A 27,987-nucleotide genomic window follows, 5' to 3' on the forward strand; every position below is an offset into this window, starting at 1 on the left:
TGCAGCTGTTTGGACTGCTGCCTTTAAGATGCCGCCACGCCCAGCAGAATGCGGTTGTGTTTAGGTTTCTTGGCCAGGTCAATCTGCTGCTCACAAAACCGCAACATGTTGCTGCTGCAGCTTGTGGGTGTGAGCTGGGCTACTGTATCTAAATCCGCATCCGTATCTGTATCTGCCCATCTGCATCTGCATGCTGCCAAGAGCTGCCAGTGTATCCGTATCTCTGGCTGAGCCGTAGCTTAATGCGCTTGCATAAACAATGTGCGACCCTCGGTATCTTCATCTCATCGCCGCATCTGTAAGCGGATTTGCCTTAATGTCATTCGCCGGTCCTTTCTCCTTTTCAGATGTTTACCGACCCTCTTTTAAATCCCTGAAAAGTATGCACTGCTAAACGGTCGCATAATTAGATCAGCCTCGGATTTCAAACTAATGGCGAACGGGCGGGGGAATCAAAGGTTGCCACTGGCGAAAGCGAAGTAAAATGTTATCAAATTCAAGGTTCGCAGAAACGAGAAACCTTTGGGTTTGAGCAAAATCAAGTTGTCACGACAACCACTCACATATGGCTGTCCTTTGAGGATTGGATTGGCAAGCCAACCACCAGTTGAATGCCGACTGGAAGCGTGTCCTGCCCCACTCCACTTTTCCCGAGCGAATCCAGCGCAGGCGCTCTTGTGGATGCCAAGTTTCGTGGCAGGACGCCAAGTTTCGGGGCCAGGACAAAAATGCCAGCACATGGGGCCAGCATAAACAGTTCCTTGCGCGCTTTCAACTGCAAAGGTTGGCCCGAAAAGGCGCCTAAACGTCGTCTATCTCACTGAGATTCCCCAAAACTCCAACATTGTCTGAAGTTCGACGAAAGCCATAAAAACTTAACAAATCCGCCAGTTTAGCACAAAGGGTCGTTTAACTTTTAACGACGCGACGGGGTAATTTTATTGCCCGAGTTCGTGGCCCGATAACAGTGATGACAAAGTAGCCGCGTTAACCAAAAAAGTTTCACACTTTCCGAGCTCGAAATCAAAGGGCGTAATCGTAAAAGGCGGCCAAGTGTTGCGATTTATGAGTTCACAATCGTAATTGAATTTTATGCGAAAACTTTGGCCAGTTTTCCTTGGGATTATTGTGGCAATAAAACCGAAACGCAAACAAAGGTCGAGAGCATAACGAAATTGCCGCCAAAAATTGATACCAAGGTGAGTGGGACATACGACAAATTGCATTGTTTGACATCCAGAATATCCTTTTCGGATTTACGAGTATTTTTGTTGGTCAATTTGGGTTTATCTTGTCCCTTTGTTGGGATCAAAGTTCGCCCTTTGAGTCCTTGACAAACAGAGTTAAAAAGGTCAGTAGCCTTGCCTTGAAAGGATTGCATAGGCTCTTGTTTTGCCCCGCTGCCTTCGGGGCCTTTCATCTTCTCTATATAATTATTCACAGAGGCTTCCCCCGGCTCTTTGCCACCTTTCGCCACTTGGCCTGAACATCAAAATGCATTGCAAACTTTTGCCACGAAAGCTGTTACACTTTTTGGCCTCGTTCGGCTTAAAGTTATCAGCGGGAAATGGGCGGAACGGGCTCCAAGGAAGGGAATCAACTTTTTTCGGGGTGTCGTCGTACTTCTTGGGGCAGACTTCCTGTTAAGCTGTCAACATGTTTGGAGTGAAGTGTTTCAGTTTTGCAGAGAACTTTAATTCTGTGGGGCGTTGAAACGCATGCGAGCGCGAAAAGTATAGGAAGGCGGTATTTGAGAAAAATAGGACAGATTTAAAGAATTTTATAATGTTATAAAAAATACATAAAATGTTAAAAAATAAAATACAGAAATGAAATTTAAATAATACATATACATTTTTTGTTTGATAATATAAAGGACTCTCATTTATTTTAATGACCAATAATACAGCACATTCAATTAGTTGATGTTTCCCTTATGTACGAGTACATATGTGAAAAATTATTCATTTCTATAAATTTAAGCATATAAAAAAATATTAATTTTCAGCCGTATTACGTTACAAACGAATCTCATTAATACTTCTAGCCGTATTTATGCGTAAATACATAAAGAAGATTTATATGCTACAATAGTTGGAATGGTATAATACGTATTAACATAAAAAACTAATCCGTTCGTAAATAATTACTGAATTTTAACTAAATATTTCTATTTAAATTGTGTTAATTCCCAAATCCATTTAATACAAGGAATGAGTAATACCATGTTAGATTCAACTAGAACGCTTTGATAACAAAAATCGCAGCATATTTTGGGGCATGGGCCGAAATCAAAGAAAGCGGTTCTTCCCCTTTTTCAAAGCGAATTTCTTGCCACAGCATACTTTTGGGGTTAATGCCAAGTTAAACGGCATTAAAAAGCACTGCGGAAATTAATGAAGATAAACCCCTGGACAAACTTTGGCTATCCAGTGGATTACGCTTAAATCTGTGGCATAAAAATGCACTTAAATGCAGTCACAAAATAAGATACACAAGGCCACCGCAGCGTCCTTCCACCGAATACCGAACACCGCTCACCGCTTTTTCCTTGAAAGCGTCGCCAAGGAAATGTCAAGCGGCGGTTTGTTGGCCGCAGTCGCATTCGGATTCGCATTCGCCGTCGACACTTCCGCAGCGGCGACAGGTGCTGCCTGTCAGCTGCATCCAAACCGCGAATTTTCCCCTTCGCCCTGCTGCTTTTTCCGGCGCTTTTCCCTTGCCACTCTTGGCCGTGTCAAGTTAATCAGCAAGCCATGGTTTCTGCGCTTTTTTTTCGGTGGCTTTTCAGCATTCCATCTTGTTTTTTCGGCGGTGGCTAAAAAAAATTTCACGCCCGCCACGAAAACTTTTCATTTTCAACGAGCGAGTGAGCGAGCGTTAATAAGGTATAAAAAAGAAAGGCGAGGAAAAAAGCGGAATGGCAGCCACAGACAAAAGAGCCTCATAAAAATGGAGCTTGTTTGTTTAAGTTAGAGGCGGCTCCTGCTGCTCCTACTTCGCTTTCCCCATTTTCCCCCTTTTCCCGGAAAACACGTTTATTTGTTAAAGTTTGCTGGTGTTGCTCTTGGCAGTGACTTTGGCTTCTGGTGCTCGTCAAGTAGCTGAAGACAACAAAACAGCGTCTAAATGAAAATCTGCTTTTACTTCACTCGCTGACACATACGTACACGAATAAAAAATGGGTATTTGAAGATCAGATAAGATTATTTAAGGCTAAACTAAAAGGATTTTTAGTTTTTCGTTAGTCAGTTCATTTGAATCTTACTGAATTATGATTATAGGTAGAATTTGGTAGATAGCTGTGCTTACAAATATATAAGTTTATTTAAGTAATACTTTGAAAAGAAGATTTATACATTTGTTTTTAGAAAAATGTCTTGTAAATTAAAGTAATTTGTAGCATAAAATGTATTAGTAACATAATTAAAATATTTGTTCAGAGTTCAGAAATAATATTATAAATATAAAGTGACACAGAAATAAGTTATTAAATTCATTAATCAATATGATTTTCGGTAGGACTCCAACGGAATGATGTGCCACCTTATCCAGCAGCAATGACCCCCTCCTTTTTTTCGGTGCATAAGCCCCTCGCACATGTGCTATAATTCACACTGCCGCTCAGCAAGCGGTACAACGAAAGGCTTTTAGGAGTTGTCTCATTTTTCCGCTCCCTTTCACTCCTCCGACGCCTTCGCCACGCCCACCTGCTGTCGCCCAGCATCGTTGACATTTTCATTCATCGTCTTGGCAACCGTAATTAAAATCGTTTTAATTTACTTTTGCCTCGCACAGACACACACATAGGCACGCTCATAAACCAACACATGCAGGCCCACTCCTTCCGTTTCCTGTGGAAAGTGTAGCACACTTATCAGCGCTTGTCTGCTGCGCCTGGTTTATGTTTATCGACTTTTGTTTAGCGGCTGATGCTGTTGCTTTTCTGCCGCTGTTATTATTTCAGTCTCTGCCCGCCGGCGGTATCCTTGCCATCTTCCCCCAACCACTCCCCCGCCCACCGCTTTACTCATTATGTGGGCGTGCAAATTGCTGCATATTCATTTACGTTATCTCTTTCTTGTCAAGTAAAACACACATTTTACTACAACAACAGCTGCTGCCGCCGCCTCCTCCAGAGCCTTGCCACGCCCCCATCCGCCGAGCATAGTAGCCATTGCCATCATTCTACACCCACGCCTCGATGTTCTTAATAACATAAACTTCTTTTCTCTCAGCGCCCAAGTTGAGTTAATGAAGAATTTCCATGACGATGTCGTTGCCCGTGAGCTCGTTGTTACACAACAAGAAATCGGAGTTGAGAAAGAAAGGGAGCCTTGGAGGGGAAAAAATATATATTATATATTTTACCAAACTGGCTTTATAAAATATTTTACGGATTAATGTAGATAGATATAAGAATTTTGGTCCTATAAAAATTTAAAATTGCGTTTAATACTAAATTAATTTACTTACATTTATATCCATGTCATACAACCATCTTTTTCTTTCCATTTCCCCCAGTGCCAAACTGTCTTTATGTGTATATCTTTTGATTCCACTCCAGCCACCTGCCCTGGCTCATTATATTGTTCCCACTCCGAGGTGGATGGAGCAGATTCAAGTTGCCTGGGCAACAACAAAACGTCTACAAATTTGCCAGGCGCTCTTAGCGCTCGAGTTGGCTTGAAGCGTATTAATTTTGCTCATAAAATGATTCCCGATAAGATTTGATCTGTGTTTGCCCCGAGACTCGTGGTTCGGCCATAGAATTTGCCAGCCTTTTGAAGTTGACTGCGCACTTGGGGAGAGCGGTGAATGGAGATTGTTTCGGTGGTGATGGACGAGGTATTCACCTTTGGCTCAATAATGAAAATTCTGCGACGGCATCATCGTCGTCCTAAGCCGCTTAAAATTGCCGAGATGATGTGTGCATATGAGTGAAATCTCTGGGGCTTAGTTGGCCCGCTATCAAAACACTCGCCTCGGCAGCACTTCAAGCGGCTCGGCAACATTTTTGGCCCCAAAATTGCCATTTCTATGTTGCCAGCAACATGGCCAACACACACTCTGGCACCACGCACACATACACTGTTACACTCTCTGCTCCTTTTTGTGGGCTTGTGTCTGTGTGCGATACACCCACACACAGGGAATATTTCGGAACAGGCGCTCAGCAACGAGAGTTGGCGTACGCACTTCGCACAGATACTCACCCACACGCAGCCACGGAGTGCAGACACACTCTTACACACATACCTATGTACAGTGACGCACTAAACAGGCACACAAAATCGTCCTGGAAGTTGCGAAAGCAGCGAAAAAAGCGAGAAAGCCGGGCAAAGTAAGACACTCTTTTCGTGGGCGCTGGTGGAAAGGGGGGTGGATGCTGGTTGAACGGGGCCAAACAAAAGCGAGATAAACAAGGAGCCCACTGCACCCACACAGCCACACGTACGCAGTGAAGGAGCCGACAGACATTGAAACTGTTTTCAGGACTCGCTGTGCGCTTGTGTGAGTGTGCGAGTCGTAAAACGGTCGCGGCCTGCAGTTGAGTCCTGTCTTAAGGGCCAAAGGAGAGGCTGCTTTATGGCCATCTCGCCGTATCCCTTCGTTTTCCCTCCTCGCCTTGCTGTTGGCAATTTTGCCACTTTTGGCGCTGGCATAATAAAGTTGATAAGGCAGCCGCAATGCTGTTTTGCCTTTGAAGATTTCGTATTTGGCCAGGCCCGAAAAGTAGGCAATTATATTTTGCATAAATATGCATACAGAGAGATAGAATGAAGAAAGAACTTAATGAAAATAATTGTAATTGAGAAGTATTTGATTGGGTTTCGAATTTAATAATACAAACTATTTAAAGCTTTTTCTCTCGAGATTCATTAAAGCCAAGAAAATACTGATATAGGTATTTATTGCTTTTGTCTTACAATTTAAGAAAACAAAGAACAGAAACTCAAAGCCCAGTAAATTTTTTAACTTGCAAAGGCACATTCAACATACGCATGCCTGACTGTTTTTAAGTATTCTAGTGTGTGCCAGGGGTTACAATAAATACCCCTGCATCCCTGTAATGAATGGCAACTGCTCGACAGGCTTTCTGCGCTTCTGTTGGGGCTGCAAAAAGCGTGTCAAATAACTGGGCCATCCGGGGTGCCAAGTAGATAGGGACATCAGCTGCCTGCCTAAGCGTCAGCCATAAAACAAATGAGCCTTCAACATGAGTTCGTCATTTGTTTGCCACCCGTCTCCTTGGGAAATTTAAAGGCAGCAATTTATGAAAAGCCTTTGCAGCTGGAGACAAATATTTCTGCGGGGAGGCATATAAACTATGCACTCCAAATTTGCCGCCTGATTACAGAGACCCGAAACAATGGAATGCCATAAAGGGAGCAGGGAGAATATATATACGCACTCAAAGACCTCCGCTCTGTCTGGCAGTAAAATGCAGAAAGTAACACAAAGTAAAAGAGACGGCATCTCGGGGGGCCTTAGTTCGTGTCTGCTGGCATTGCAAGACGCAGGATTCCCTCTGCCGGCTTTTACGAGCCTTGTAATTAATGCATACCTTAAGGATATATTACGAGCCATGGTCTGGTCGCAGTCTGGCCTGGCTAAGAGAACGTGGCCAAAGATAAACTGAAACGGAAGCTGCAACAAAGAGAATCAAAACGGCGTCCAAAGCAGGTGAGCAAAACAGTGTGACTGACATTTTAATAACTTGCAACAGCTTATGGAATATTTTTCCCTGCCGGAGAAAGCGAGTAGCGCTCGGCTTTTCATTTCGATTGTGAGCATGAAAATGAAAGAGGCAACTCGAGTTGCAGCTGCCAAAAAGTCAACGAACAATAAGTCCTGAAGTCATGCCAGGACTACCAAGTGCCCCGACTTGGCTTTTTGCCCCCCCGGCAAGTGACTGACTTATGCACTATGCATGCAGGCGAGTGCCAACTCTGGCCGCCTTTCCCCTTATGTCAGGGCCTCTGTTCCTTTCCCGGGCTGTATCACCGAATTTATCTAACATTTTTGTACTCTGACATGCACAGCGGCTTCCTCCTCGCAGCAGGCGAGAGCTTTACAAATTTGGGCCGACTTCTCGCAGGAAATGCTTCCGACAAAGAAAACATTTTCATACATCTATATGTGGAGATTTCGAGGTTCCTGGGCTGCTCAAGGGTATCTGCTGTTCGCTTAAGATTTTAAACCTTCATTTCTGCTGTACAAGTGTGTTTTTCTTTTGTTTCCAGTACTTGTCACATTCAAGGGTATAATGTATTTTTAATCTTGCATAGATTCCTTTTGGAATGAAAGTCATTTTTTGATGGTATAAGAAAAGGGAAGCTAAATTAAAAAACCTTTGGAATATGCCATGTATTTAAAATAGGTAAAAATATTAAATATTCCCTTGATTGCAGGGTACTTCCCAGTCCCTTCCCCACTTTAAAGCCTTTCTTGCCCCTCTTATTCAACGTATTGTTGCCGTTGTCCTTCGCACTTGGCTGCATCTGGGCCTGAGTAACTTTAGTTCCTCCCGACACTGCAGCACAGTTTGTATTCTTGCTTTTATTTTATTTTGAAAAACACTGTGACTGCAACTGCTAGTAACCGGGCCAAAGCTGCCCCAATACGCTTAATGCGATGACATTAATTTATGAGCCAGAGTCGAAGTTAAGCTCCGTTTCAGCCATTTCAGTCACTCTCTAACTCATTTATTCAGTCGGGGACTGAGGACTGCGAGCTGAGGACTCTGAACTGGGGACTTTCGACCGAGGAGGACTCGATTCGGCAGCATTCACACGCCTCGTCGCGCTGGCACTTAAGTAATTTCAACTTGCAAACAAACACCCCGGAACACTCGCTGCCGGAGCCGTGGCAAATGTCAAAGTAGTTGTTAACATTTCCGCTTTTTCGCACGGCTTTTCTCTGTCCCGCTTTTCCCTAGTACTACACTATAGTATATATTTAAAGGCAGTGCGGGAGGGACAGCGAAAAGTTCGCCAGCCAGCAACCAAATTGCAAGCCACAAGGAATGCAGTCAAGTAAAGCTGCAGGCGAAAAAAGTTTCCCTTGCCCGACACTCTTAAATTACTGACTTAATTATAAAACATGAACGCCGGGAGTTAAGGGATCTTAGCCAGCCGGCCAGCCAGCCAGCCAGCTTCCTAGGAGCAGTTGGCATTGCCCATTGCAGTTGCCAGTAATTTACATAAATAACTTGGCTTGCAGTATTAACATGAAGGTTACAAATCGCTGTGCCCCGCCCACCCCCGGCGCCATAAAATGTTAAATGGCATTTAAGCGGTTGACTTTCAGATAAAAAGCGGGTCAAATGTGGCTTGACCTGGAAAAGCTGAGGAGTCGGGGGAATCGGAATGCGGAGACCTGGGAATAGACTGCATATGCAGAGGGCTGGTATCCAATTGTTACGCCAGGACCTGGCTCCATCTGCCTCCTGCTCCCAGGGCGACTTACTGTCGCTTCATGTTGACAAGCTTAACAACCGTCAGCTGCAAGTTGCAGCCATTCCTCATCACACACAGCTCCTCCGGTCCTCAGATGAGGAGCACCAGAACCAGGAGGCCCGCCACCCATTTCCCTCCAGTGGCTTGACTGCTGAGGTTCTTGAGGTTTGGGCTCCCTGGCAGTCTCATGTGCAACTGACATTTTTCAACATGCTGTGGGATTTCTCCCACAACCAGCACATCACATCTACAAACATTGACTTTGACTTGTTTTCTGTTAATTTCTGAGGGCAGGGAGGCAGAAAGCTTTAGTTGCACACTGGGGGAAAAGCTGGGGACTGTTGATAAAATATATCTTGAAAATATCATTAACAACTTAAAATTTTGAATTTTATTCCTTTAGCTTTTCCTAAATCTAAGGATCTAGGAGTTATTTCAACCCTTCAATATGTTTTTGGGTTATCAAAGGACCTACAATTTTCAATTTTATTTCGCTATATTTTTTCCAGAGTACAACCGACTGATAACTCATCAAGTTCCCATATCCTGGTCGGAATATGCCAGTGAAGCGTTTTTAATGTGTTTATAAATATGCCGGCCAGACAGGGTCCTTCGGCTATGCATGCTCCCCCTTATCCTTTGGCCTTTCTTTGGTCCAAGCTGGCAGAACTTTAGTTTATAAAACTGTTGTCCCTTTTTGGATACGCTCCAAATTGACCCCTTGACTGCTGGGATGTCGCTCAGCTTAGCGCCCATGTGTCCACCCAATTTACCTCCTATCCAGGACATCCTGTGTGTCGCACAGGACGAGGCGGGGGACTTGTTATGAGTCCAGAGTTGGCAGACTAAACGGAAGCTCTGCTGCGGCTGTTTATCAACAAGGACACGCCTCCTGCGGCTTGTGGGCTAAATGTGAGAATTAATGCAAGCTCCTGGAGGCGGTGGATGATATTGAAATTAGTTGGCCAGACCACAGGGCCGGTTGGGTGACAGGGCGTGGCCGGTTCTGGCATTTAATGAAATCGTTAACCCGGATAAATTTGCATAATCGGTTGGGGGCTCGAGTATCCGTCTCAGTCAGCATCGGTTTCTGGTGGGGAAATACTGGTAAATATTTGAACTATGGGCGGGTATAATTGCCATTCGATTGCCGAGAGTTGAAGGTGAAAGTGCAGGGCCAAGTTGAATGAAAGCCATGACAAGTCGGGAGAATGGCAGAAAAGTATTTCAAGGATTTATTGCGGGTTTCGGTGACTTCTTAGTACTTTCCCCTCATCATCATCGCCATCGTTATCTGTGTAGTTCTCCATCCAATCAGCCTAACATATTCCTCCCCTCTTCCTCTTAGCCGAATTTTCCTTTGTTACATTTTCAATTTCGTGCCTAAGCCTGCTTTGGGGCGGGTAAAGATGAAACCATATTAGTTTCGGGCCTGTCGTTTTATTGAAGCAACAAAAATGATAATTTCGTCAATAGAATGCTTGGGGTTCCATCTTGTAAGCCCCGTGGCCTTAGCGAAAGCATGGTAAGAACCCCCCAAATGCGCATGAATTTCAATTTCTGTTCTTCCTTCATGGCCAGGATTTGCAGTCCCACACCCCCGGCTTTTGTTGGTTAATAATCAGACGCATTCGTTTGGTTAGTTGGGGTTGATGATGTAAATGTGCCTGTGCCTGAGGCCCCTTCCGCACTCCTTTTCCAGGCCATTGATACTTTGCGATTGCCCTGGGTTATTTAACTTTTCTGTGGACATGTGATATGCGACATGTTTGGGGACTCGTCCATTAGCGCCCTGCCGAAAATCCCTTTCCTTCCGCATCCTTGTTTGCCAGTGTTGAGTAATTGGATTAGATTACATTTTTTTGGCTACCTACCCTACCTGCCGCCACCAGTCTCCTGTGGATACATTTTTGCGGCTGCCACAGCTGCTGTCAGGCCTGATTGATTGATGGATGGGATGGCTTGATCTTGTGGCAATGTCAATATGCTTTTTACGGCCCTCGTCATTCTGCGCTAAGTTTATATTAAATTTCATTTTAATGGTTGCCCAAAAACACGCACACCCCAACTCCGGCAGCTGAAAATGTATCTGTATATATTTATCAATATCTTGTGTATATAGCTTCTGTTCCCCTTCCTTATCGCATTCCTTCAGCATTTCCTCGGGGCTGGGCGGACTGGGCGGGCAGAGCATAATAATTTTCTGCATCATATCTGCAAGGCTATTAAATACACATAAAATTTCGTACGCTGTGCGAGCACTTTCCCACGCCGCCACGCCCACGCAACTCACAACGCTCTTGCCGCCCACTCTTTTCACACCCTCGCCCCGGGCTGCAACCAATGGGAAAATCATAAAAATTTATGATTGCAATAATCTGGCTTTTGCACGAAACTTGTTTTTCATGCGGAAGTGCAATTGATGCGGGACCTAAGGAAGCCGCCACCGTTCCACAGGAATTGACGCGAAAATTATGATATAAAAATGTTTTAACGATTCTTTGGCGGCCAATGGGTAAGCATCCAGATGAATGTGCCTCTTAAAATACCACATGGTCGTTTAAAAATCGATAAAAGGTCGTTACTCAAGGCCATGGCCAAACTGAGGAAACTGGCTCCACAGCGATGTTACTATTTATTTATGGTAGGTTCAGGTTCATCTTTTTAAAGCCTTTATTCGGTTTTATTTAAACTATATTAGCAAGCTAGTTTTAAAAATATTTTTTTCTGTTATTTTAAAGTTGAACCGAAAACTGGCCGAGCATATATTCAGAACTTAAAGCTCACTTTCCCAGTGCTGAGATGAAAGAACCCCTTTTCCATCTGTGGGAAAAAGCGAGCACAGAGCCAGCCAGGATTAAGGACCTTGTCCTTATCGCCTGCCGTCCGATCTGCGTTGAGTTACCAACGATATGCTTAATTTAGTTACCCCGAGAAGAGCCCCACTAGTATCCATCCCACAAGGGTCCTCGGCAAGTGTAATAATTTGCTGCTATTATCTCTCCGGCGGAGGCGACCGAAAGACAATGCCATTCACATTGGCCCAGTTCCAAGGGCGGCCAGCGGTAGGCATCCTTTGCTGGTGGCATCCATCTATACGTACGTATATCTACGTAGCGCGTAGGTACGGGAGCATAATGAGCGCATTACACGCCATGTGGCCCTTGTGCCTATCTCCGATGTTTTCAACACTTGGGCTTCGCCTGCGCCGAACGCATAAATTTCAAGGACGCAGAAGCACGCGCGGGGAGAATCGGAAAACATGGCCCAGGAACATGCGAAGCGCGAAAAATAAATTGACAGCCCCAAGGTATGCAACGCGCTTCTGCTCAGCCTGTTTTGACCTACATGCGTGGGTAAGGTAAGGATCGGGGCGGAGAGCAGGGGCAGGCCATGGGGAAAATACCGAGTTGCCAAGGCAACATTTACCCGCCAAAGGACACTCATCGTACTAATTATTAAGGCCCCCTTAAAGGATGTAAAGAAATATTTCTGATAAGGACTTGGAAAGATTTTCAAACTTAAATCTGAAAAAGAACAGAATGTCAACCACAATATCAATGGATTATATATACAAAAAGTGGGCACCTATCCCCCTACTAATTATTAGTCCTCTTTTGAAATTGTAAGAAGAAATATCTACAAAAGGGATTTAAATATTTATTTAGTCTTTTATCTTTAAATACAATGAAATCTGCAGACATTTAATCTATAAAATGTATGGCACCTAAGTTTGTAAAAAAAAAGGTAGTAAAAGAAGGATTTGAATATTTATTCTATCCTTTTTTTTGAATACCATAAAGTCAAAAGCCATTAAATCCATAAAAGGTATTCAAAAATAGTATTTTAATATATAGATTTGCCCAAAAGTGCGACACTTTCAAGCTTTTAATCAATGATGATTCCTTTATTCGGCAACTTGAAAAGGATTCATATATTTATTTTAGAATTCATATTCAATTTCCATAACTGCTTCAACACGTTCATAATGATTAAAAATTAAACGCAATTCGCATTAATTTAATGCGCGGATTTATAGAGCTCTCTCCATGTAGCTTAATAATGATAATGACTATAATTTATTGAACAAAAAATCCAGGCAAGAGCTCCGGTAATGTCATTAATTGCACACGCATGCATTTTTGATGCATTCGGTTGCGAAAATCAATTAAACGCGAATACAAGCGATACGGAAAAGCGCAAGGGTTAAACACGGTGGGCATTGAGGTGGTTAAACCAATATTTAATTATTGCTGGCAACCGTTTCAAAAGTGTTAAGTAAGCGAAAATAAATCAAGCGTTGAAATGTGCTACTAGCCCAAATGAGTTCTTATGCGAACAGCAAGCAAAGTACAACTGCCAGAGATAAGTCCTATGAAAACCAAGCCCAGAATAAAGGCAATATGCATTCGATACTCCTGCCATTTCCCACCAGTTTTGAGAATAGGATGAGAAAAATGGCAAACGGTTATATGAAAATTGCTGCCCTGTGACGTGTGCGCAATTTCCGCTGGCCGAGGTTTGCAAGGGGGTGGGCGGGTGATTTGGCTGGCGGAAAAGTGGCAGCAACTATGCCGGGGTCATTCATCCTGCAAAGTGGCGACACACCAGGCCGTAGTCTCTCCGGCGAAACCCGCCCGGCCCCGAAATGACTAATGGGCCAAGGGGGCAAGGAAGCCGGCCAACAGAGAGAAGGCCGAAGAAAGGCAATATGCAAAATTCGTAATTTGCCCTGGCAGACAGGATCCGGGATCCCCAAGCCCCTCCTCATCCTTCGGGGGATTTCCCCCCCTGGGGCAGTTGTCGCATTGAGTTGGCCCCTGCAACGTTCGACTATTTTTATGACCAAATGGCGTTTTATTGCCGTCGACTTCTGTCGATTTCTGGTCCACATATATATAGTAGTAGTAGTAGTAGTACAGACTACCTTCTATCCAATTCCGGCATTGCTCTCAAATGTGGGCCAGGATCTGGTTCTGGTTTCCTTGGGCCTGACTAGTTCAAAACAAGTTGACATTCCTCCGCATCCCTTATCGATTTTCTGTTGTCCGGGGGCTAACCAAATCGCCGCCTTAAGCTGTCCAGGAATCCATTCCCAGCTCCTTCGATTCGTACCGGGGGTGGATTCGCCCGGGGTGTGAGGCCTTGGCAAAACGTTTCAATTGATTTGAACATTTATTGCTTTCGAGCGGGGGAGGGATGCCATGGGACATTGGCCAGACATCGGACGAAAGGTAGTCGAATTATTCCTTGTACAAATACATATATATAAAATAGTTTTCCTTGTCCTTTTAAAGCAAGGTAGAGAAATCCTGGCGAGCGGAAGTCTTCTGTTTCTTATGACCATCTTGGCCTGGTTTGTTTGCCTCTGCATTTTAAGACGAAAAAGGTTCCATGCCGTTTGCGAATTCGATACGGATTGCGAAAATCAATTCGCTTTGCCAGGCATATTTAGCTGCCATTTTTATTTTGCAAAATAGTTTAACCAATTGTTCGCCCAGCATACCAAACGTTTTTGCATTTGAATGCCGCATGCCTCGGAACAATAATTGTTTGGTTTATTGCTCTGGCTGCCTTTGGCTTTAATTGCACCGAAGAACATTCCGAAAACTAATTAAAATTATTTTCGTTCGCTTTGTTCGGCACGCTTTGCATATTCAAATCATTAAAGAAAAATGCACAGAAACAAAGGCAGCAATTTTTTGTAATTTCGCTCAACTCAACACCTTTTTGAGGGGTTGCTCAGCCAAGCCAACGTGTTGGCATTTGTTTTTTACTCTCTTTTTTTTCGGTTTTTTTGGCCCGCAGCAAAAAACACAAAGAAACAAGAGTGAGGAGGCAAAGGAAAAAACAATTTCAAAATTCACATAATGAACTGGGGACCGAAAATGGGGAGCTCGGCGAGTGGGTGGTGGTGGCGAAAAGGACCGAAAGCTATCCTTAAAGCCCGGCCAAATAGCATGCCAGTTGGCAGTAAGCGAGAAATAATTATTTGCCGTGCTAAGCGAACATTATTCACTCGAGTTCGGCCAGGAAAAGGCGTAACACCACAGCAAAACAGAAATATGTTAAACAACTCGGCCTGATACCACGAAAAAATGGGCAGAGAATTAAGGCCCTAAGTAAAAGTGTTTTCGCAAATTTACCACTGAGAAAATAGGAAAGAGAAAGTCATCGTTTCAAAATTATTATGTCAATAAAATAAAGAAGTATATTCTTTGGATAATAGTAGCAAGGAAAGTGTAATAATTTATAATCATTTTATTTATTAATTATACAATTTAAAAAAAAAAAACTGATGGGAACATTTTTGTTGTTTTGTTGTGTTAATAAATGGGAAACCTGTCTTTGCTTTGAAGTAGAGCGCCTTTTTTCAGTGCCCATTTAAGAGTACATTACCCCACCTGGCTGCTTTTAATGTTGTCATTTTGGTGCCGCCTTGTGATTTACCTTTTGCCTGCGCCTTGTGCCCATTTTCCCGGGAAATTTGTTGTCTAATTTATGTAAACCAGCCGCTCATCCGCACCTCCTTCCCCCACCCCCACCCTTCCCCGTCCAGCCCCTCATCCACAACCGTCTGTAATTTATGAAATTGCCATCAGTTCATGCTCTCACGTCTTTCACTCACTTCTCAGTCGCGCTCCTCGCACCGCCATTGACATTATGAATGCTTTTCAATTTTATTTATGACGTAAATTGTTAATAAATGCAGCCGACCTCGGGACGTGACGCAGTCGATGTCTTATCGCGTTCGCCGGCATGATTAATGTCTGGCATAAGCGAATTGCACTTTAAATAAATTATTACGCATACGCAGCGTGGACCGGGCGTCTCTAATGAAGCTGCCGGCTATTTGGCGGAGCGAAGAAAGGGAAATCCCCTGTAAAGGAGCCGCAGCAAAGGAGGGCGGCATTTGTGTTCGCCAAACTTGGTTGGCAAACTCTTTTTTCGCTTGCAGCTTGATTAAAATTTCATTAACAAAGAAAAAGCAAAAACTTGCGGCATACTTTAAGGCTGCAGCTGGCATGTGTGTGAGGGTGTGGGTGCGGGAGTGCGCGTGTGTGGGCTATGTGTGGTGGTGAGAGAAATCTGCGGTGGCACACTCGCACACACTGGCACACACACTGATGTCGGCATATAAAACGCTTTGCTTGTTTCGAGGCTGCCCGACTTTTTTCCCATTCTCCGCTGGCTTTTTTCGCCTGAACGCTTCGTTTGTTTGCCAACTGGCGACGGATCCTTAAGGATATGTGTGTGTGTCTCGGTGGTGTGAGAGTGTGTGCGGGGGAGTGTGAGTGCCTGTTAAATTGCTTGTTTATGTTGGCCCGCGCTTCCTGCCTGCAAGAAAAAACTGCGAGCAAGGACTCATGCGGCAATCACTTGAAAATTCTCATATGATTTTGATTTCTTTTAATTTGCGAACAACCCCGCACTCGTCCTTGCCGCCGTTCGTCGTTTTTGCAGGCAGACAAATATTTTTGTTTAGGCTTGTTGATTTTATTAAGGCTTTGTTGCGCCACGATGCTCACTTAAGCAAATTGAGAACTTGTAAATATTTAACGAGCCCCGAGAAGGCAGCTAAGCAGGGAGCAACAGGATGCACTGCACGCCTAAATAAACTGGTAATTATAGTCTGGCGGGTCTTATTCAAAAGCAATTGGTTTTCATGGTCTGCGAAGAAGATATTTTTGTGAATCTCAGCATGGTTTATTATTTACATATTTAAGGGCACGACATATCTTAGAGTTTAATTCTTATTTGTACTTGCAATTTAGTAAATCGTACGAAATATACGAATATAATATTAAATTTTTAAGTCTATGGTAATTTCTATTTATATGAAAATCGTCTTTCAATTTGTTGGTATTTGTAAATTCTAATGCTGAGTTTTTCCTTATCCTGAACTGAAGTACTTCACCACACCCACTCCCACACTTCGCCTGACAGCTGCAGCCCAGCAATCGCCTTAACTACAAGCCATAATTATAAAGCCAGTCTCAGCGTTATTTACCTCCCAGGCTGCACTGCGAGAAATGAGTGGCGGGCGGTTAGGACGTTGTCGCTCATTAATTTTGCACTTTTGAGCTGTGGCATGTCCTGGATTTTCTCTCCGTCCAGACATCCTCTTAGTGGCGCTAATCCTCGGCTCGCAAAACCTCACACCCAAAGGCATGTCAAGCATTTAATTACTGGCCATCAGCAGGGCTTAAAAGTGACCCTCCGCCTCATCCCACTGATCCTGCTCCGCGGGAATCCGCTTCGTTAAAATAATATTAAGCCAGTGAAGGGATAAAGGACTCATCACTCTCTCACTCGCGCGTCCTTTTTGCTAACTGCCTTTTAATTTTTATTTTTCGCCCAGCTTTCTGTATTGCTACGCAAAATATTTTCATTAAAATGTCAAAAAATATCTGAAAATATTTTGCGCAGACACGCAACATTCAGTTGGGCAGTTGGGTGGAAGGGGCGGTGATAAAAATTAATGGCGAACGCAAATGCAAGAGGCGGCAAAAAGGATTCAAGATTTGTTTAACCAGGATTCGTTTGCCGTCCGTCCTCGGCTTCAGTGAATTGTCGGGAGAGTCGTTAAATTGTTTTCATTATCCTTGTAAGCCCTGCCAGCGAACCATGCCAGCGAACCCACCGGGGCCAGAGGTAATAGCCCGCCGTCGCCGTTCCCCTCACTCCTGCCCGCTGCCAATTAAAACCGCAATGCAAATGAGCTGTGCTTAATGCGTGTGTCGATGTGTGCGTGTGCTCACAGTGTGAGTGCGTATACACTGGGAAAAATAGTTCATATTCAGGGGTAAATGGGAGGTCAGGAAATCCGAACATTATAGGGGACCATTTCCATTAAGTCGTAGGAAAAGCATAAAGCAATGGTTTATTGTTAATAACATCATTAGAGCCTTTTTAGTTACAACTATTACAACCCCACAAGTAGCCATATCGTTTTATTTAATTTAAAAATGGTTTAATATACAAAAGATCTAAAAACAATTCGAACATATATGTTAATATATTTGTAAACTTATTGCGTTTCTAAAATATTACCTTATCCTTTTTCAATATTCATAATTTATAAATAATATCAGTTTAAAATAAAATCAAAGAATCCTAATATTCCAATGTTTTTAAAGGGAATTGAGTTTTAGGTAACACTCAACAATAAACTTATTTTTTTATCAAAAATATCTAAAATAAAACATTACCCTCTTAACACCCATTTTTCCCTGTGCACTCTAACATCGAATAGTTTGCGGTCCTGGGGCGTAGAAAAATTTAATTGCTCTGCTGGGAGGGCTGGTCCCTTAATTTTTCCGCTGTTGTTTTGGAAAACGCTTAGGCCGCTCCCAGTTTGCCCATATGCAAAAATAAAAAGGGGAGAACCGAATTGGGCTGGGTCGCACTTGTTGTTTGGGTTGTTTTCCCTTCCCTTCACGGGTTACTGGCATCGGCAACTCCATCCCATTAAGCAAACAATCGACACACGATGCATTCTGAGGGATACAGCCGGATGGCCGTCGCCTTCGTTTTGCTCGTGTTTCCGTTTCATTTGTAATTAATTAAATTACTTCCGCTTAAACTGCGCTGCAGACGCAGGAACCCGAGAGCAGGACCCGAGCAGCGGGCTCATCCCAATTCGGAGTCCCAGCCCGGCGACTTCTCAATTACGCCTCAGCCATCCACCCACGCCCAAGCCCCCACCGCCAGATCCTTTTTCCAGCCAGCTCCACCACTTGGCTTGTTTATCCTTCGCAGTCTCAGCCCCTGGACTCGGCGAAGTAATTAAGAAGACATTTCACCCGGGCATCCTTTAATCTGTGCGTTTTATTTGCGGCATGGTCCTGCTCGTGTTTACTTCATTGCCCGGCCGGCGATGAGTACACGGAGAAAATGAATAGAAATTATAATTGAGAGCTATCTGAGAGATTTAATTACCAAAAACTAGAATTACGCTCATTTGTTGAGTTGATTGGATTGGATTGCGTTATTAAATTAAATCCATTACAAATGCAATTTCAAGTGGAACACCTTAAAATGATTATAAGTGGTAGTAGGGTAATAATGATTATAAATTATAAGAATTTTCAAATTCATTGAAGTGGCTGCCCTTCAAGTTAACAAAATTAAATGCTGTTTATCCATCATAAAAAGAATTTAACAACAGTAATTTTGGATTATTGGGTTTGTCTGTCAAAATTGTTTACATCAATAACTGATTTTTTTTTTATTTATGCCCTTTTTCTGAAGAGCAAAATGTTTACTTTCTGTGTAGTGCTTAAGTTTCGTTCTTGTCTTTTGCTCTTGGGGCTAACACGGTCTCCTCTCTAGCAGGAGTCCCGCCACCGCCCACTGCAATCTTGATGATTTGCTTTGGTTTTGTTTAGTGTCTGTGGCTTGGCGCCTTGTTCCGTGTTCCTCTGCCTCCTGCTCCTCCTGCAGGGTTCTGCTCCTGCTGATCCTGGGGTTCCTGGTCTCCTTTAATCTGTTGCCAGTGGACTGAACTGGTTGTTATTTCGTGCCCAGCGCACGCTTGATTAGTCGCCTAATGAGGTGTTGACTATGAACGTCTAATGATTGCCATAGAACAGCCTCAACACACAGAAACACACACATCTTTACACTCGAGCACGGCTTTAAGTTGATTTTAATTAAATCAAAGTCTTGCTCCTCCTGTACTTGCAGCTCATGAGCGGACTCAACTCTCGTCTGTGAACGCGGCCCACTGGAGGAAAGCCCAATGAAAAGTTTGGTTGCCCCCGAACCAATGTGAGTAAATCAATACCGAAAACTAGAGCAAAAAGCGGATAGGAAAAATGTGAAAAACTAGCCTCGGATTTGCATTGAAAATTCGCTTTCTGATAGCCCCCAAAAAAACAGAAAAGAGGTAGCTAAAGTATCGATTCAGCAATATTGCTTTCGCTTTTCCCCAGCAGTTTTCAATGCAAATTTTAAATTGCAAAAACAAAAATCCCGAAAAAACTTTCTACAAATTTGGCATATTTTTTCTCCATTTTTATTTACATGAAATTCGACCTTAAAACGTGAAATCCAAACGAATCGAAATTGGCTACGAACTTATGCGCAAAAATTGGCAACTAATTGGCGTACAAAAAAAAACATTTGCATCTGCGAAATGTGGAAATTCGTTGTGTAATCGATAATCGCATAAAATGGGAAATGTAAAACCAAAACAAAAAAATATTAAACAACAACCACAACAACATGGGAATCATGTATTCCCTTACAATCACAACAACCACCGAACAAAAACATTTCAACAACACCATCATCATCATCATCGCCAACATCACCACCATGCTCATGAACATCCTGCGAATCCTGCTATTTATGCGCTTTACGGTGTGACGTCATGGCCGCGACCCTTGGCTGATATATCCCCCTTGATATACCCCTAACCACCCCCTGCTAACCACCCCCTCCCCTCGCCTATTCCTATTTATGTGCATTTTTGTGGCTTTCCCCCTCAATATTTCTCTTCGCCATGCGTTTTCATTTGCGTTTTCACTTGCCATTTTTGTTTATGCTTCACGCTTTCGATTTTTGTTTTGGTTTCTGTGCAACCCACCGCCCGAAAATCCCCCCATTCTGCGTTGCCAATTTCCGCTTGAATTAATTCTGTGTTTAAATCTGCGAATCGTCGTTGTCCTTGTGGTCCTTCGTCCTGCAGTCAGTCGGAGTGGAGCAAGTGAACCCCTGCGGCTAGCCACCCCCGGCCACCCGAACCACCCACTCTAGTCAAATTTAATAAAAGGCCGCACAGCGCAGAGCTTCGCTGGTGGTGACTGAATCTGGAGCTCCCACTCCGCCGCCCGAATGTCCTGAATTGTCCTGGCGGGCTCACGCAGTGCGACAAAAGCCGCCCTCAGCGCCTTTATATGCGCACATAATTCAGAGCGTCGGCCAGTAACACCCGCTGCCAAAAGTTAATGCCCCAAAGCAACGCCGCCACAATGATAACCAACAATAATTTGGATTATGACCAGGACAGCGCCAGCAGCAACAGCAACAGCAGCACAGGGGCAGCAGCAACAGCGACCGCAGGCACGGCGGCAACATCGACGGCCATGAGCAACAGCAACGGCAGCACCAGCAGCAGCAGCAACTCCTCGCCCACGGCCGACAACTCCAATTCGAATTCCAACTCCAACTCAAACTCCAACTCGAATTCAAATTCAAATCAGAACTCCAACTCCAATTCAAACTCATACTTCAATCGATTCGACAACCGCATAGCTGCCAACTTGGCTGCCGTTCTGACCGGGGCAGGAGCCCGCTTTCGATCCTCGTCCTGCAGCAATCGTCAGCCAGCTGGATCTGTTAATCCCGCCGTTCTGAGATCCCCCTTGGCCACCATAAGCCGTAAGACCAGTCTGGCCACGCCCCCTTCGCCCGCCAGTCTAGGACGACGCCGCCCACTGCAGCTCTTCGCCCACGCGAACCTCAAGTGAGTAGTTGCCAGGCGATTCGAAGCTTAGCCCTCATATCAATGCTTAAATCACATTCATTTCAATGTACACGACACCGAAACACTCTTGAAATTGAAAAGTAACATATATCTACTAGAAGTGATAAAGTAATATTTGTTTAAAATATTATTTTCACATTTATCTCTATCTTACACTTTCTACTTATTTTTATATACATTTTTACAATACTATCCGCAGCTGCAATGACAACGAGAAGGTGGCTCAAACGCCGAGTTCTGATGAGGACAACTCGCCCACCGAACTAAACAGCTGCAAGCGACTGGCAGACAAACCTCCTTTGGTAAGTTCAACATATTTTTAAATATATTCATAGGATTAGAGATATAATAGTAGAAAGAGTAGGACCGATATTTACTCTGAAAATGTTATTTTTATTATTTAATTATGATTCGTAGGTATATTTAGTATATAACGCCGAATATTTTCTGACCTTTATCATGAAGATGGTTTTTTCCCCGAGTGTAGGGATTATTAAAGAGATTTGCCTGCCAAGCAATGACAAATATTTTGCCCGGCATTAGGAGATCAAACATATTTGATGGGTTTGACTTTGATAAGGGTGCGCCAGCACTTGGACTCCGTTTATTGGATTTCCATTTCGGCCAGGCTCCGGGAGTGGCCCGAACATTTCCCGAATTTTCAACGCTTTGTTATGAATTATTGGCAGAAAGTATTCCCGCACGGGGGAGCTAAGCTTCCTTTCAGGGCGAAAACTTTAGACATCTAAGCCCCCACAACCCTTACGGTCCTCACGGACCATTTGCTGGATTGCTAGCTGGATTCTTTCGGCTTTTTCGTTTCAACTTCCTTTTTTGTCTCCGCCATAGCACGTATGAGTCGAAGGAAGGGCTGCCCACATGCGAAATGTTTATCAAATGTTTCGACCGTGTTCTTTGTCACGTGATGGGCGAGATCGAGGCAGAAGTTTTGCAATGCAAAACTTTAGCCTTTCCTTCGACTTGCGGCACGTTGTTTTCATAAATTCAACGCCTTAAATATTCATGTGTGAGTCCTGTACGTATACACCTATATAGAGTCGAGGCAGCTGTGCTCAGTCGGGCATAGTCTATGCGATAAGTACGTGCGAGTTTATTCATACGAGAGGGACTCGCTGCCACTAGACCACGCTGCGTATACGTTATGTGTTTGTCTTATTTATGGCAGCAATGCGACTCGATTGCGCATTATGGTGATTACGTCTGTAAACTAATGGCCCCCACCCCGAGGCTGTGGGGCTACCCCAGCTCGATATGCAACTGAAATCAAATCGAATCGAATCAAGGCCAAGTCGCACACCAAAACCGAAACGTCAATGGTAACCCCGCTCCGGCGCACGACAACAACCGAAACAGCAGCTCTGCAGAAACACTCTGAGAAATTGAAATCGTATCGAAAGCGAAAAGCAATCAGTTGGCCCTAATGGCAAGCCATAAATATTGTCAATACAAGGACCGAGGCTGCACTACAACCCCCTGACATTCCGCATATGTCGAGGTTGGAAAACAAAGGAAGGCCAGCAAACAGAAAAAAGGGTTTCGTGCTTTCGCTTTTGGTATTTTTCATATTCCTGTGCAGCGCGCGCTTCCCTTGTTTTGTCAATAAATCAATTTCGGCTATAAACATTTTTCGACGGCAACAGCAAATAACACGCATACGCCGCATGGCACGGCAGGCATATCCTTTTGTTTTGCATAGTTCTTTTTGGAGTCCTTCCTTTTTTTGTGCGGTTCGACATGCTGCTGCCTGTCAATAACATCATTCTGTTGCAGGGTGCGGCCCGATAAGCAAATTAATTTTTGCTTCCCCCATGGGCGGAACTAAAAAGGGGGCCCGTCGGGGGCGGCTGCCAGGGGCGTGATGCTTCCCTAATTGTGCCCAACAGGCAACTTGCCATCGCTGTCGTCGTCGTCGTCGTCGTCTGCTTGGCTGGCTGATTCAATTTCAGATAAGCAAAATAAAGCAGCAGGCTGCACATGCGACCCCCCTGCCATGGGTGTGGGCGAACGGGGGGCCGCTGTCCCGGCAGGAGTCAAAGACAAATGCGTTGCCACATTATGCAGTTTGCTGTCGGTTGTCTGGGTTTGAGTCGGAGTCTGAGTGCCACATCACCCGCATGTCCTTGTCCAGGGCATCACTCGTCCCCCGTATCCGACCCCCCTTCCTACACCACTGGCATCCGACTTAGACGGAAATGACGCACTGTCTGTCAGGGCACTCTGCTCTCTGCTGGCGTTGATGCATCGATGCTGTTGACTCGGCGCCGCTAAATGTTTGTTTAGCAACTGCAACTGCAACGGCAAACGAGAGCTGTCTTCCCATTCCTCGGGTCCTTACACTCTGAAAAAAAGTGTTTCTTAAATACCTTAAATATTACAAAAAACGTGGATACATTTAATCCTAGTCCTCATATGAAAAGAATATGTGTACGTAAGAGAAATTGTTTAATATGTGTTTTCAGGGTTATACTTTTAAAAGAACATTCGTGTTTTCAAGTAGAATTAAAAGCCCAAAAAATCATAAACACTTCCCTAGCCATTATTTGCTCCTATATTAAAAGTTTCCTATTAATATTTATGACTGAATAAAATAAATTTTTTTATGAACTCCATCTATATCCAATATATTTAATACCTGGTTAGTTAGAATATCCTTTGCAATACTAGCGGCCGTTTTCTAAATGTCATGTTAACTGTTATATGAAGCTTGTGAAAACAGATTCTAAAGATTTTTTGATGGTTCTAACATCACATTGAGAAAGCGAATGTGCCTTTCTAAGCAATTTAACTACATGCTAACTTTATCTCACAGATAGCAAACCAGAACCTTAACATGACATTGAGAAATCGGCTCTCAATCGGTAAAATTGACAATCTTTTCGCTAGCCCCTATTTCTCCGAGTGCTGGCCCAAATTGAGCGACAGCTATCAGCTGCCACAGCGGCTGGTCCCTGGGCTTGACTTGGTTTGACTCTGTCCTGCGATCCGGCTGCGTCACGCCTACCCATGTATCATGTGTGCACGGAATATATTTTCAGCTCGAATGTCATAAATAATATTTTGTGGGCCACGCCCTCTCGCCCACATCCACACCCCCGTCGGCATACAAAAACAAACACACACACTTGCTGTATTTGATTTAAACTCGCTCGACTTTCGCTTTGCCCTTTTATTTAGCCCCGTTTTTGGCTCCTTATCCTTTGGCAAGGCAGTTTATTAAATTTGCATAAATGTTGAGCATTTTGCGGCAAGTGCTCGTTGTTGCTTTTTCCTTGCTTTTTCGAGGGGCCGGGGAGGTCGAGCACGTGCCGCCTCCTTTGGCCCTGCAACAGCTGCCACTAATGTCCAGCTAGCAGGCAGTTCATTAAGCGAGCAGGGCAATTAGTGTAGTCGGGCAACAGAAAGGCAAAGTATTTATTCTGAAATTGAGGAAAGAAATGAGCAAGAGCCGAAATGTAAATAAGGGAAAATAGGAGGGGAACACGCTCTCACGAAAGGTAAACACCTGAAACCGGGGACCGATTCTTTATCCGGAAAACACGAAAGAAATGAACTCCACCAATACAAATACATACCCTCGAAACATGGCCGCAAATCAGTGTGCAATGCGCCGTGAAATATGCAAACAATGGTGCCTTCATCTCTCGCAAGGAGCACACTTTTTCCGGAATTATGCAGCAATGGGCAAACAATTGCTGTCAGGAGTGGAAAAAGCAGGTGGGATAACGACCACCTAACCCTCCGCCAACCGCCGTCTCATTGTCAATGTCGCCTTAAATTATGCCAGAAAAAAAATGGGGCTGGGTCGGAAAGTAAGCGGGGCTACCAACTAGACTGTAGTCTAGTTTTCGGGCAGACAACTATTGTACAAGCGCCGGCAGACTTTTTCAAAGCCACTGACCCCGAAAACAGGGCCAAAAGCGGGGGAAACGGGGTAACACGATCTCAACATGGGCGCACAAGTGCATCTGAATTATCGCCGGCCGCTGGTTTTTTCGTAAGTTTACCCATTAAACAGGGGTTGTATACTTATTGGAGGTTTTCCGAAAGCAGACTAGATATATCTACCATAGGTGAAGTTCCTTATATTTTAAATTTAAGATATTAAAAGAACGTTCGTGGTTTAAAAATATTATATTAATAAACGCAGCCATAAAACTCACCAGGATTTTGAAATAATATTTTAGGTGTTTTTTCAGAATTTTTATCAATTTATTCAGAAACATAAATACCTTTTTTTCACTGAATACTTTTAAACAGCTAAATGATAGTTAAAAATGATTTCAAAACCCTAGTGATTTGTATAAAAGTTCTTTAATATATAGGCTTAAATCCTCATGAAAAGGTGTCTAAAAGTGTGCGACGATATATGGTAGTCCCAAAGCTCTTAACACCTATTTCAAACCTCTGGAGATTTCAGTAATGTACGTTCAATCAATTCCAAGAATGTATCCTCTCACAAGGGCATCACCCCGTCGATTGGAATTTGTTCAGCCACAACTCAACACTTGCTCTACATACGGCAGTTCGCTTTTCTTTTTCGCCGCCGCTACTGGTCCTTAGTCCTTGGTAGCGAGTCCTGCGGCACATTTCCGCCTAGAATGCCACAGCCGCCATTTGCTATGTAACATTTTAGACGGTGGCAATGTACCATAAAAGGCGTTGGAGTGGGGGCAGAGTAGCCGACACGAGAGTCTGCCACGAATTTATGCGCCTTTCTCCGTTCCTTGTGCACTTTGCACTCTTTCTTCGCTTTTCACAATACCCACGCCCAACCCATCCTCCCCTTCCGTTTCCAGTTTCACCCACCGGTAATGCCTAGTCCAAGCATCCGTTTCCTGTTTAAGTGCACACCCGAAAAAAAGTTTCGCCTGCATTTCGCCAGCCTTTTGTGGCGCGGCGCATTTTGCCAGCATTTTGTCTCGCTGCGGTTCTCGGTAATAAATTCTTGCCTTTTTTCTGCTCCGCCTCCGTCTGTGGCTGCGGGCCACGCCCCCTCCCAGGACGACGCCCACGCTGCCCTTGACTGCAGCATCCTTTGGTGATCCTTGTCGGCTTACAAGGTGTTTAAATTGTAGTTAATTTTGTTGCCACTTGAACGCTTCGCCTTCGCCTTTGATCCCTTTTTTTGGCGAATTTCTTCAAGCTTTAAGTCGATTTGGGGCTGCACTCGGAAAAAATTGAGTTGGCAGGTGATGATAAAAAAAATGTAAAATGCTTTTCTTTTTATAGAAATATATTTAACAAGATTTAACATTTGTACGAACTAAAATAAAGAAAAATACCTATACTTTCTGTGCAGGTCAAACGCTTGACAATGGGTTTGCTGCGTCACAACGAGGAGTCACGCCCCCTGGTGGGCGACATGACCCCTCTAAGCGCGCCCCTGGACATCCAGCCGGTGTACTCGAATGGCTACATCAACGAGGACTCCTACATCGACAGCAAGTTCGGTGACTCGTGCCGCCAATCCTTGACAGCCATTCCCATGCTGGACAACGTCAATCTGAACGACAATAACGAGTTCAACCTGAAGAAGCGGTACTTAAGGGAGACGAGCAGCGGTAGGGATTTAAGATTTTTATATAATATTTTTTAAAACCCTTTCCATATATTTTCTAGCCAATTCCAGTCCCAAGATCTTTGCCAACCGCCTGCGCATGAATCAGGGTGCCAGTGGCCAACGGAGCAGCAGTTTGGCCAACGCCTTTGGAAACATGGGAGCCGAGGAGGAGGATCTCGAGCTGAAGGACGCGTGCTGGTACCAGGCGGGCATTTCCAGGGACATAGCCGTGGAGGTCCTGCAAAGCAAGAGCCCAGGTGCGTTTCTGGTGCGCAAGAGCAGCTCCAAGCCAGGCTGCTATGCCCTGACACTGCGCGTACCTTCGCCACCTGGGCCGAAAATAGCCAACTATATTATCCTGAGATCCCCAAGGGGCTTTAAAATTAAGGTGAGATAAATTGTATTTTTCAATAGATTTTAAATGATTATTATAGAAGAAATGATTTTATTTTCAAAGTATCTTAGATATTTTATTGTGTAATTTTATAGATATAACCATTCCGCTAACACCATCTACTTTTGTATCTTTTTAGGGCTTCCGCAAGGAGTTCTCCAGCCTGAAAGCCCTGATCACCCACCACTCGGTGATGCCCGAGCTCCTGCCCGTCCCCCTGGCCATGCCCCGTCCCACCAACATGTCATCCTCGCGGCGGAACCTCGACGACTTTGATACCTACGACTCGCTGCAGATGCTGCTGAAGTATCTGCGGGCCAAGAACATGGAGACGGAGCAGCAGCAGTAGCTAATGGAGGAAATCGATCAACTGGTAGCACAAAATTACATTTAAGTTCTGGTGCGGCAAAACAGTTTTGCTTGAATCGAACCGATACCGAGAAAATGTGATACTCTATGAAAAAGAAAACACAGACACTGCAAATGAAACGCCTAGCTGATAAATGGTGAAAGTATCTCTAGTTTAGTTTAGTTTTGGGTTTATGGTTGTTTGCCTGTTTTCGGTTTTGTGCGTGGAAGCAATGCGCCATTAAAGGGTAGGAAAATGTCAGGGACATTGCAACTTACCATAAGAAAGTAAAAACATCATTGCCAGTTTTCAATGTTTATTGAGAAATGTAATTAGTAATGCCGTTTTTAAATTTCAGTCGTTGTTCCAGAGAAAATTAAAGTATTCCATTGGTCAGCCAGAAATTTGAATTTTTTCCACTTTCTTTGAGCATTTTCAACTGCAAGCCTATTAAGAAATATTTCAAAAATTAAATAATATACCCAATACGGAAGAACTCTATGTTAAATGTTGTTGCTGCTTTCCACTGTTAAGCATAAATAAATATATACCAAATTGAAATGCATATTTTAAATGTAAGCAAAACAGACACGAACCGAGAATCGACCCAAAAATGTAAATAATTCACTACCGTAACATAATTGAGTAAATAAAGTTGTTTAATTTATAAAAAAATGAGAGAAAAACAATAAAAACGAAAACACAGAA

At 43.9% G+C, this 27,987-nt stretch overlaps 1 protein-coding gene across 2 annotated transcripts; it reads left to right on the plus strand.

The window, feature by feature from the left end:
* Nucleotides 1–778: 778 nt before the first annotated feature.
* On the plus strand, nt 779–27,987 carry LOC108028770 (EGFR adapter protein). 2 transcript variants are annotated; one of them, XM_050886151.1, is made up of 7 exons: nt 779–1,199; nt 19,152–19,235; nt 20,158–20,934; nt 21,155–21,257; nt 26,276–26,537; nt 26,596–26,924; nt 27,070–27,987. In XM_050886151.1, exons 3-7 carry the CDS (start codon nt 20,417–20,419, stop codon nt 27,277–27,279), a joined length of 1,422 nt encoding a protein of 473 aa, XP_050742108.1. In that variant the 5' UTR covers nt 779–1,199; nt 19,152–19,235; nt 20,158–20,416; the 3' UTR covers nt 27,280–27,987. The 2 variants fall into 2 exon arrangements, with proteins under 2 accessions (XP_050742108.1, XP_016956236.1); XM_017100747.2 differs by lacking the exon at nt 20,158–20,934.

This window comes from Drosophila biarmipes, chromosome 3L, assembly GCF_025231255.1.
Source record: "Drosophila biarmipes strain raj3 chromosome 3L, RU_DBia_V1.1, whole genome shotgun sequence".
Taxonomy (NCBI): Eukaryota; Metazoa; Arthropoda; class Insecta; order Diptera; family Drosophilidae; genus Drosophila; species Drosophila biarmipes.